General features: G+C 34.4%; 2 protein-coding genes across 14 annotated transcripts in view; one reads left to right on the top strand and one right to left on the bottom strand.

The window, feature by feature from the left end:
• Positions 1-12489, top strand: part of LOC135102925 (chromosome partition protein Smc-like) — a 42496-nt gene that overhangs the window by 12395 nt on the left and 17612 nt on the right. For 5 of the 7 annotated variants that reach the window (XM_064008597.1, XM_064008601.1, XM_064008598.1 and 2 more), the window contains 3 exons: positions 1625-1750; positions 2719-2816; positions 12235-12425. In XM_064008597.1, the coding sequence (XP_063864667.1) occupies positions 1625-1750; positions 2719-2805 (213 nt within the window). In that variant the 3' untranslated portion in view covers positions 2806-2816; positions 12235-12425. Of the gene's footprint in view, positions 1-1624; positions 1751-2718; positions 2817-12234; positions 12426-12489 lie in introns of those variants that run through there. The other 2 variants (XM_064008599.1, XM_064008596.1) reach the window with 2 other exon arrangements.
• Positions 5830-12489, bottom strand: part of LOC135102923 (SH3 domain-containing protein 19-like) — a 38765-nt gene continuing 32105 nt past the window's right edge. For all 7 annotated transcript variants that reach the window (XM_064008588.1, XM_064008593.1, XM_064008589.1 and 4 more), the window contains one exon: positions 5830-12074. In XM_064008588.1, the coding sequence (XP_063864658.1) occupies positions 11946-12074 (129 nt within the window). In that variant the 3' untranslated portion in view covers positions 5830-11945. The remainder of the gene's footprint in view (positions 12075-12489) is intronic.

Consider the following 12489-nt stretch of genomic DNA (forward strand, 5'->3'; position numbering starts at 1 on the left):
TTTTTTTTTTTTATTAAATTTTTGTTGCCCTTGGCTGGTGTCTATCCTACATATAAAAAAAAAGAAGTTTATTTTGTTCCATCACCAGCCTTATGTGGGATATAGATAGGGGTGGTTTACTTCCCTGTAGGTTGTGGTTTACACACCATCACTATGTTAACAAAACCACACCTCAAAAGATAATGCTCAATTCTGACAAAATATGTGCAGATGGCAAAATATGATAACATCACACTATACCACTGTAAACCAAACACTGATATTTGACACCTATTCTAAAGCAAAAACCCTGTCTTTGAATGAGTTGGTAGGTACTGAAAGAAGTCAAATAATTTTGCTATAGACAGTTGTGGAGAATTTTTTATTTATTTATTTATTTATTTATTTTATTTTTTTTTTGAGAATGGAGAAAAGCCATCCAACTCCACCAACATTGTTGACCTCCATTGTAGAGGCATGGAGCTCCATGCAGTAAAATCTTGATATAGTGAACTTTTATATACAAATATTGGATGTAAGAAATCCTATTAGCTTATTGAATAAACATCACTGGGTTTTTGCAAGCATTGGAAGCTATTTAAATGCAGTGGAAAGTTACTAACATTTGTTGTTAAGTTAAAAAGAATGAAGTGATTGCCACAAGTGGACCACAGGACACCCATCTGCTCAACTGATCAGGTTTAATGATTATGAATTGATGCTTACAAAGTTATGTCCAAGATAAGTGAATTCAGCTTGAGTTAGGCTGTGAGCTTGGCCATTGGGAGTGGTGATGCTGATGGAAGTGGTTGTGTAGATGCACTCAGGTGGTTGTGTAGTTGCAACTCTTAATTTCTTTTATCTGAGCTTAATTCAGAGTATTTAATGATCATCACAATTGCAGTATAGGGCAGTCCTACAGAAAATTAAATGTCAATGAGGTTAGAAGAAATAGAGAAAAGATGTGTGCAGCAACAGTGTGTGAGTGATGCTGCTACTATTCCTGTGCCTGCTGCAAGGTCTATTCAGTCAGTGTCTGTTACTTTATCCCACAGAAGTGTTTTGAGACTGAGTCAGATGCAAGCCAGATATTGCAGATGGGACAGTGCCATTCACAGCCTCATATCAGCATTCATTCACACATACTCGCAAGGCAGTTCTTTACAATCTATCTTATGCATCTTTTAATAATTAATTCTGAGTTATGTAATGGAGGATGCTGATGTGGTCAGCTTGAGTAATGAGTTGGGCTCTACATCACTCATAGGGGAGGAATTAAGGTGGAAGGAACAGATGAGCCACTACATAACTGAGAGGAGTAGGGCAGGCTGGGGCAGAAGTGGCACTTTGATAACAACACTTTCCACCCACACATCCCATAAGTAAAAAGATAGAGACTAGAGAAACTTCCATGTTAGCTAATCCTTATTTTGTCTCCCATCACCATTTAATGACCACATTACTGAATGATTTACCTTATATAATTATCTGAGTTTCCTAAAGAGCTTTGTTGAATGACTCAGACATAGCAAACATCCTGGTCTGCTCTACATTTAGTTTGGTGCATTAAGGTCTTACTTTATATAATAGTGATAATGGATTAAAGTTTGTATATCTAATGATAGAACTCCTTTGTTTGGACAAGGTGGAGATGCTGCAGGGATGCTTGATGAAGAAGGAACAGCAGCTGAACCACATCAGACAAGAAGTGCATGTTTATGAACAACGTAACCAAGACCATGCCTCTCGTTTAAGGAGGGAAATTGATGAGGTAACTTTTCATATATGTTTAATTTTTTATATAATTTTTATTGTTCTGTCTGTCAGTACATGTATCTGATGCCTTATTCCTTGTTGGCAATCTCAGAATTTTAACAGGAAAAAAAGATGCCATGTATGCTTTCATATAAACACAATCTATTTTCATGTATTCCATGAATTTCTTGTATCTTTCTCTCATGTAAAGTAAGCTGTACATTGATATGATTTAATTTTTGGGGATACATCAGAAATAAAATGCATAAAATTACCATAAGAAGCATTATAGTCTTAATATGGCTAATAGAGAGGAAAGGATCTTTACATGAAGAACTCTGTTACAAGTTTCTCTTCACCATGGTTCATACAATAAAAGATTCAGTGGATGCTTCTGCCTCTCTTTGAGTGCATCATGTCTTAGTCTATGTTAGCACTCAGTATGCCATATAACATCATATTCCTTTGTCTTGTGCACTGCTTAGCTAAACCTTAGATTTAATTTCTCTTTGATTGAAGTGTACGATTCTTATTATTCACTTGGTCACCATGTATACCTACTTTAGCTATTGTCATCACATGTTTGACATTGTCTAACTGTTTCAATATGTCTTGCCTGCATTCTAGTAGATTCCTTTTTTTTTTTTTTTGCACAATGAGGGCTTTTCTAATCCCTGGCCAACTGTATAGTGGGGCTCTGTGGAGAACCACCAGCTAGTAGACAAAACTGATGCATACATGTGTGGTGTTAAAAAAAAAAAAAAAAAAACTATGTAGCCTGCTAGTGCATGAAAATTTTGTGAATTAAATGACTGAGATGAGGGAAGCTTTAACATTCAGCATTTCATAGCTCATAAATTTTGACAGCATTGTTGATACAAAATTTTTGACTGACTCACTGGTTTTATCCAAATGAATTTATGTAATTTTATTGATATACGAGTATAATATGTTATGATGTATGATAATGATATGATGTTTCAGGTGTCAGCCCACAATGCCTGGTTAAGTCTGGAACTGAGCCAGATAGAGGCAAAGGTCACATACCTCAGAGACCAGACAGAAGCATGATAACATATTTTGTAAGTAATGTTCAGTTTAAGTTTCAGTAGATTAGGGAATGCATGCCCTTTGCCTCTAGATAATAAATTTTACATTATTCTGCATTACAAGTAACATAGTTTCATACAATCTGCCCACAAGGAGAAATCTTAATTTTTACAAACACCATGGGTCCTTCCCATACCACCAGGAGCACAAAAAACCATTATAGTATTAAAGTAAGTTTACTTATGTGAGAGGTGGCCCATGAGATGATACAAAGAAACAGGATTGAACATTTGCAAAGGAAAGGCATGACAGAAGAAAGGCAATTTGGATTTATGAAGAAGAGATTGTGTTTTGAATTTCCTTAGTTTATACTAAGATATTAGAATACTTATGGGAAAGATAAGGATGGATGGAAGCATTTGATAGTTCTTCATCAAAGGCTTATTACATCAAAAGCTTATTACAACATAAGAGAAGAGTCAAAGAAAATTTTTGAAAATGGATGAAATGGATACAATATATTACAGAGGGAAAGGAGCTGGGAAATACTCTTAATGAGAAGATAATAAGAAGAGTTCTGTCAGATTTACTTTTTGTCCCAATTATGCTGATCTTATAACTAGTATATTGTGGACATAACCTTACGCTTATATTTATTTAAATGCACAGGAAGGTTGTTAGCAAGTGCCATGAAATGTGGGATAAAGTACAAAGTATAGGTAGTAGACTGAATGCCTTTAATATGTGGACTGGCACAGAAGCAAGAAGTATCAGATGAGTGGAGGAGGGCAGCTATTTCACCTCTGTGTAAAGGTAAAGATTGTAGGAATAAGTGTGATAATAGTAATAAGGGAATAAGTTTACTAGTATGCCAGGAGAAGTCTGTGGGGGAGTCTAGATTGTGATGGTGATGGAAAGGACTGAAGTAAAGATCACTGAGGAATGGAAGGTTCAGGAAATTATAAAATTGTGTGGATCAATTTTTCAAATTAACATCATAATGAATTATTACTTAGGAAAGGATGAAAAGTTGTATGCAATATTCATTAACCTAGGGAAAGCATATGATAATATGGTTAAGGAAAGCCTTTGGAAGGACAAAACATACACACTGACACATACCTCATTGTGATGGCATTGCATTGTTGTGCCAAGCCAAGTGTGAGGACAAAACACACTCACCATGCTGAATGTGAGGCCAAAATACACACGTTGTGGTGGTGCCACATTACTGCATCACGCTGAATGTGAGGACAGAACACACACATTGCGGTGGCATTGCACCACTGTGTTATGCCAGACAGAACACACACATTGTGGTGGCACTGCACCACTGTGTTAACCACATAGGTTAAGAGGGGATCTGATAGAAGTCTTTAAGTGGTATAAGGGATATAACAAGGGTAACAAGCACAATGCTCAGACAAGAAATAATGGATTCCAAGCATGTGTAACATTTAAAAGAGATAGGTAGAAGAGTGGTAGATGCATGGAATAGACTCAATAATCAGTGCTGAGTCATTTGGGAACTTTAAAAGAGATTTATACAAATTTATGAATGAGGATAATATTTGGAAAGAGCTACCCATGTTTCATGCAGGGATTGCCATGTGTAGGCCTGATGGCTTCTTGCAGTTTCTTTTTATTTCTATTATTTGTATGTTATGTTTTTAGTATCACGTGTTGCCTTCCTTCAGCACCACCGGTCTCTCCTTGCTGTGCGCTGATCCATGTCCTCCATGCACTTTCATTCTCAATCTCATTCTTATAATGTGATTGGGGAGGAACTGAATCAGGGAGGTTTTTACCATTGGATATGTTAGTTGTATTGGCTATGTATGTACCTTCATAAACTTACATGAAAATATGAGAATGGTTATCAACATTTGCCAAATGCAAGATTGTGGTGTGGTCACCAAATGATTTTATGCTTTCTGAAAGGAGAGGGAAATACTTGCCAAGTGGGAGAATGCTGTTGCCATGTGAGAATTAGGATGGGTCCTGAATGATTGGGCTCATGAAATATGAATTTGCCTGTTGCATATATGCTAATACATGCCTGTATCAATTGTCATTATTATTTGCGTTGATTTTGCTTTTTATCCATGGTTCTCTTCCTGTATTTTTATTCTGATTGAATATCAGAAGTGTGTGTAAAGGAAACTCTCAATGAACTATGAGGAGTTAATATACATACGTATGTGTTCCATATAATGTAATTTTTTTTCAATATGTGTATGTACATCTTTTAAATGGTTTCATTAGTGAATTTTTTTTGTGTAGTATAATGAAGTAAAAAGTACACAGAAAATGTGAATACTAGAATTGATAGTGACTGATAAGTCCTGTGAAATAATATCCAGTGTAGCTTATAGAAGGGTCAGTTTTGATCATGAAAACTGCATGAAATGTGTTGGGTGAACAAGCATCTCCTATTTGTGAATGCAAGGTATCAGGTATAGAATGGAGATTTTTATAAAACACAAGACAAACAAGACAAACTTAATGCACTTTGAACAAAATGTTTGCAGACTTGCTTGTGTTTATCAAGAGCTTGGTAAAATCCCACAGTAATACTGAATTATTAGAACTGGAGGCACTATAGATTGCAAAAAAAATACTCCAGTGAGTCACTTTCTATAGTATCCAAGCTTTTTACAAAAGTGCTCACATAAAGGATTAGTGCAATACCTAATTCAGAGAAATTGAAAGAGTAAGCATGGTTATTTAACAGCTGACCTCTTCAGTCATTGATAAAATGGTGGAAAAATATGCAGAATACAATAAGCTACTATACATGGCCTTTGTAAACTATGAAAAATCTGACTTACCAGTTAGGATGGCATTCAAAAAACATTGGATAGAAGAATCATGTGAAAGCATTGATAGTAATGATGAATTGACTGTTTGGTGTGTAACTGGTGAGCTTGACTATTCCTTTCCCTCTGCTGTTTCACAGATGAAAAAGGAGTAAAGATGGAGGGGAAATAAGACCTTAATTTCATACATGCACCATGTTAGGTAGAGGATGAAGACGAGAAAAAATTTTTATTGGATCATCTTTATTTCTATCTCTTGATATCACATAATACAAAAAAATTCAGTTTTAAGTCATCTAATAAGACAAAAGATCAACTATGAAGGATCTGGTATCAAATACTTTTCTCTTAGTTTAGTTATTGCATTTGGTGAGCTTTCTCAGACACCATTTAATTGCCAAAAGTGACTTTACTATACAGTGAAGCCAACAAGGTTCATGCTGTGATGTGCTGGACCATTTTCCCCTGTTTTAAGATAATGTTCTTAAATGTCCCTGGCTAAGTATATTTCAATTTCTTTGTCAGACAGCTCATCAAAAGATGGGCTTTTGCTTTGAGTATAAGTGTAGATGATCAGTATTTGTTGTGTGGGTGGCATTGCATCACATTTTACTTAGTACGTGCATTTTTTGTCAAAATTGAGCATTATAATATGAGATATGGTTTTGTTTATGTAGCAATGGTGCGTATACTACAGCTTGCAAGGGAGTAGATCACCCATATCCATGCTTCATACGAGACTGATGATGGTGAAAAATTAAATGTAAGAAAGTAGGTGTTCAACTTTTTAGTGATAGTGATAGTTGCCAATCAACCATTTCCTTTTAATAAGATCTGGATCTTAAAAAAAAAAAAAAAAAAAAAAAAAAAATCTTTGTGTATCATAGACAATAATGTGACACATTCTCAAGTTGTTTATAACCCAGAGAAGCTTGTTAGTTGTTTATCATTATTATTTTTTTACTTCTAGATTCTAGATCTTACCAAATGCAAAGATGATAATTTTTTATCAGCTTTTATGATGCTTCTCAACCAACAAACACTTCATCCTCACATTTTATTTTGTGCTATCACCATCTTTGTATGGAGAGTAGATAAGGATAATCTATCTTGTAAGTTGTTGCAATAACAAAGGAAAATCTATTACCAGAGAAATATATAAACATGGTTATTGGAGGGACATAAATTTTTATGACTAGATGGGAGAAGAAATGCTGAGGCTTAACAATGTAAGTAAGACTGATCATATATATATATATATATATATATATATATATATATATATATATATATATATATATATATATATATATATACACAGTGGAACCTCAGTTTTTGAACTTAATTTCTTCCAGAATGCTGTTCAAAATCCAAAATGTTCAAAAACTGAAACAATTTTCCCCATAAGAATCAGTGTAAAATAGATTAATCTGTTCTCAGACTCCCATCCACCATGTCTTAGCAGGTAATGGTGACCAATGCTCCCACTACTAAAATGGCCACTCCACAACATCTTCAGCTTGGAAATTTTTTAGCCAGAAACAAGTATTGAATGAACTCATCAAAAGATATTGTTTAGACCATGCAGGCATTCTCTTTGTCACCAATCAAGTGAGGGAAACTTTACAGAGTGACACAGAGGGGCAACTCACTCTCCGCCAAAATGACATCTTCCCGCTGGGAAAAGCTACTGAGAAAATGCAGTTGTGCAGTAATGGTGGCATTGTGAGTTATAGAAAGAGCCACAGAATGCTCCGGATTACTCCTGAGTGCCAAACTTGTTTGTTTATATAATTTCTTCAATGGGATCACATTTAATCTATTTCAAAGATTGAATTACTGTTTTACCCTCTGTCTCTTTCTTCCAAATATACAAAAATGAAGGAAATATTTACAGAAACTATGAATTAGTAATAAATGGCAGCTTTTGCTGTCTTACAGTATCTGAAACCAAGTAACTTTGTTCAAAAAACAAATTATGGTATAGTAACCAAAGCAATTATGAGTTAAAAATTTTGTTAGAAAACTGAGTTGTTCGAAAAGGGAGACATTTAGTAACTGAGGTTCCACTGTACACACACACACACACACACACACACACACACACACACACACACACACACACACACACACACACACAGTGGAACCTCAGTCCTCGAACTTAATTTGTTCCTGAATGCTGCTTGAAATCCAAGATATTCGGAAACAAGTTATTTTTCCCATAGGAATCCATGTAAAATGGATTAATCCATTCCCAGACATCCATCCACCCTGTCTTACTGGCTCATGACAGATGCTCCTACAGCTAAGATGGCCACTCCACAAAATCTCGAGCTTAAAAATTATTTATCCAGAAAGATGTACTGAATGAACTTAGTAACACAAAACTCATTAGATATTGTTTAGACCATGCAAGCATTCTCTTTGTTACTGATCAAGTGAGGAAAGCATTACAGAGTGACACAGAGGAGCAACCCAATTACCGCCAAAATGATATTTAGACATCTTGCTGCTGAAAAAAAACTATTTGGAAAATGTGGAAAAGTTGTGTGTCATCGAGAAAGCCACAGGTGGCTCGGGATTACTCCTTAGTGCTGAAAACTGTTTGTTTATATTGAGGCTCTTCAATGGAATCACATTTAACTTATTTCAAAAACTGATTTACTGTCTTACCCACCGTGTCTTTCCTCCAAATACACAAAAATGAAGGAAATATTTATAAAAACTATAAATTAGTAATAAATGGCAGTTTTTGCTGTTTTTTTTTTTTTTTTTGAAATCAAGTATCTTTGAGAATTGAATTATGATTTGGCATCTGAAGCAATTATGAGTTCAAAATTTTGTTTGAAAACTGATTTGTTTGAAAAGGGAGGTGTTCAGTAACCGAGGTTTCAGTATATATATATATATATATATATATATATATATATATATATATATATATATATATATATATATATATATATATTCTTTATAAAATGCTGCCAATTCCATGGTAGCTATTATAGGAGAGAATGAACTGAAATTGCCAGAATTTTTGTATAAAAATAGAGAAAGGATTGATCTGATAACATGAAAGCACTGAAAGAAATGGACAGAGATCCTTGTGTTGAAAAATAAAAGAACAAGATGTTCAAATCATGCTTTAAGATTTAGCCTCTCAAACAGAAGCACTGATAATCTGAACGTGATGTAGGTTGTGTAAGCAAAAACCGTAGAATTTCAAGAGCAGATATTGAGGCAGTATAACACGAGCTTAGATCAAATTGTATACTACAATTTTTAAAAAATACAACTAGGTAAATGCATGCTATTGGTAGACTTGGAAAAAACTGCCTTCATGGTAAATGATGATCCTGTTACTTGCTCTTGAGATGGCTAGATGGCAATATGCAGTTTGTATTTTGTTCCTCTTCTCTGTGATCTGACCAATGGTTGAAGAATGGGACCTAGGTCTTCTTATTGTCTTACCACATAATGAAGTTAATCTTTGGTACAGTCTTGGCACAATTTTTGTTCACTTTTACATATTCCATAACTACCTAATATCATAACAAAGTCATCATACATATCACTGAAAAAAAATAAAATAAATAAATGAAAAAAAAATAAATAAAAAAATAAAAAAATAAAATAAATAAATAAATAAAAGGAAATCATTGCTTCTTAATTTTTCAAATACAAGGAACATTATTAATATGGATTTAGGAAAGGTAACACAATGAAGACAATCTAACTGTCAAAACTTTTCTTTCTCACTAACTTTCATCCACTTGCTATCCCTTAAATTTGTGAGGCATTAAATCAGAGTAGCACAAATGCCACAACAATTAAACATGAGCTACTGCTAGTGTCACTTCAAAGCCCAAACAATCACATTTGTGATTCTATTTTGTAATCATTAGTTATTTCCATAATGATTTTTGTACAAATGTCACAAGTGAAATGTGGCAGTAATTAATTTTAAGTTGTGATGGCAGTTTAGCTCCTATCATTTAATGCCCCAGATAAAAAGATTTGTCTTGTACAGCCATTTCAACATAATTAGGTGCAGACTATACAGTAAGTGTATGCTTATACTTTAATCCAAGAGGGTTCTAATCTATCAGTTAAATATACATTTTTTTTTATCTCTGCTAATCTTCCACTAAGATTGGGAGATTTACAGATGAAATATAGACTAGGAGTATTTTTGAAATACTACATCCGTTTATAGAATGTACAATTACTTCAGTATCAATGACATTAATGTATGATACAGGCCTATTACATATTTATTAACAAAGGAAAGGAAAAATGCAAATGAATTGATTTGTATACTGTAAGTATTTATGAACTGTGTAAGGAAAATACTAGATGCTATCCAAGAATTATGGCAATTTGATTTTTTTTCTGGAAGGCAAATGTAGTACAGATTTTTGCCAATATTTTAAACAAGTGTGCCAACGGGCAATTTTTTTATAGGCTATATTCTTTGATTACAAACATTTCTAATGTTATATTTCAAAAGTTTGGAATGTCCCCTAATAAGCTGAAATAGTAAATTACTAGCTGTAGAAAAAGAAAGGAAACAATTAAGGGAGCACCTGATGATGCAGTGAGCCAAAGTAAGACTTAATGATACAGATGTTTGAAGAATTAATTAACATCTGTTGACAGAATTAGAAATTATGAACTGCTGTTGATGATGAGCACAAAATAAATTTTATCAAGATATTTTGAAGATGAGACCCATTGCTTCAATATGCTCGTAAGACTTAAAACGTTCAAACAAGAGGAAGAACAAAGTTGGATTTCTCCATGACTTGTAGTTTGTGACTTGTAATAACATAAAAGTGTCTTCATCCTCCTTTATTTATCACTTTACTTTATTATCATTATTTTTATATATTGATTCCTAAAATGAAAGGGCATGATTTTGACATGAATGAAATCCAAGCTGGAGCTCTATACAATAACATTTCAGGATCATATGGGTCCAGGGATAACTCGCTTGGATCACTATATAAATGCCCTAGGGAACTCATTGAAAGGTGACCAGAAACAAGATTTGTGACTTTTATATTATATTGAAGTTCACCATATTTTTTAAAAGTATCTTGTATTCTTCCTACTGAACATAGAAAGAAATACTAAAGTTGATATACTGGAGTCCCTGCATTCAGAACCCTTCAGTGACACCTTGTGTATGGCTGAAGAACCAGAATAGTCCATGCACCATATGGAATGCAAATGTAAATATACAATAAAGATTACAACAAAATATTACAGTAAGAAAAGTACATGTGCAATAGACTGATAGACTCAATGTTGGCCCAGAGGGTCACAAAGTATGCTGTCCTATTTTTCTACAATGCTTCCTCTCCTTGTTTCTTTCTTTTGTATAATAGATGACTGTGAATGCTAAAGATATGAGTGAAAAATGAAGTGATGAGGAATGAGTTGGTAATGATTTGGTAGATGATGACTGCTCCTCTGCCAATGAAGACCTCTTTGTTTCTTATTAAGGCAGAACCTGAGACAGCAGATGGCAAGGGCAGGAGGATACAGGTCCTGATGCTATGATGTTTTGGTGCCAGGCTAGCAGTATAGGTGTGGACTGATTTTTGCTCTCTGCATTTTCTTTCTACTAATCACAAAAGGCTGGAGCCACTATCCACATTGTTTTTAGCACATGCAAGGAGACCTGTAGACAGCATTTCAAATTTCTCCTACACTACTTGGCACTGTCAGTACATCCAACATATTTGCTTTTCCTTATATGCCAAGTTTCTCTCTCTCTCTCTCTCTCTCTCTCTCTCTCTCTCTCTCTCTCTCTCTCTCTCTCTCTCTCTCTCTCTCTCTCTCTCTCTCTAAAGGTCACACCTTAAGAAATAATGGTCAAGTAGGTGACTGTTATGACAGTAATTCAAACAGAAAAACCTCTACTTATTTTGTCAAAGCAATGTTCATTAATTTTAATAATTCATCCACAGCTGAAGGTTGCACATGCTGAGTTCACAATTGCAGGGCTCTGGTGTATATTCAAGAATTATAAATAAGTGTTATTGGAAAAGTGACAATTTCTTCCAGTGATGGAATAAAAATTGACCATATATTTGTATTCAATCATTCAAATATTGGTATGCATCCGTAACAAGTCCTGATAAGTTCTCTTTAGTTGGCATCAATACTTCTTTGTACACGAACATGCACACATACACACCCACACACACACAAAAACACATGCACACACACTATCACTGAATTTCAGGGTGAACATACTATGTGGAATCTCAGGGCATTATTTTACCTGAGCACAGTACATCTATTCAATTTGTAACCAGCCTATGCATACTGAGGTCATACCTGAGGAAGATTTGGAGGTATCCAGTCCACAAAATTTGCTGGGAACTGGCCCCATTTTCCATTGCACTGTCCATATAACCATTGATCATTTAGGCAACCCGTCACTTGAACTAAGTTCCCTTCCTGAAAAAAAGAAAATGAGTGCATTAATCAATATCATGTATTTAGTTTTAAGTTGTTCATATTACTTAAAAGCTGGCAATATTATAGTGTTTCAATATTATAGTGTTTCAAACAGCAACATCTCAATCTGTATTGAATTCTGTCTTCTTTTTCTTTATAGGTTGGAACAAGGATACTCTAGTTTAGGGTCCCTCTGGGCCATCTCACAAGATGCATCTAATCAAATGCAGAGTCTCTACCATACTTTATGACCTCATCTGAAATGCCAACCATATGCAAGGATTTTATTTACTGTTAAAATTTAATATTACTTTTTTTCATACATTTACCATCATCTCTCAGTCTTGTATGTTTCAGTTGTTTTACCTTTGTTTTTCCACATTTATCAACCAAAAACCATTCTCTTTTGATAGCC

The sequence above is a fragment of the Scylla paramamosain genome, chromosome 8 (genome assembly GCF_035594125.1).
Source record: "Scylla paramamosain isolate STU-SP2022 chromosome 8, ASM3559412v1, whole genome shotgun sequence".
Lineage (NCBI taxonomy): Eukaryota > Metazoa > Arthropoda > Malacostraca > Decapoda > Portunidae > Scylla > Scylla paramamosain.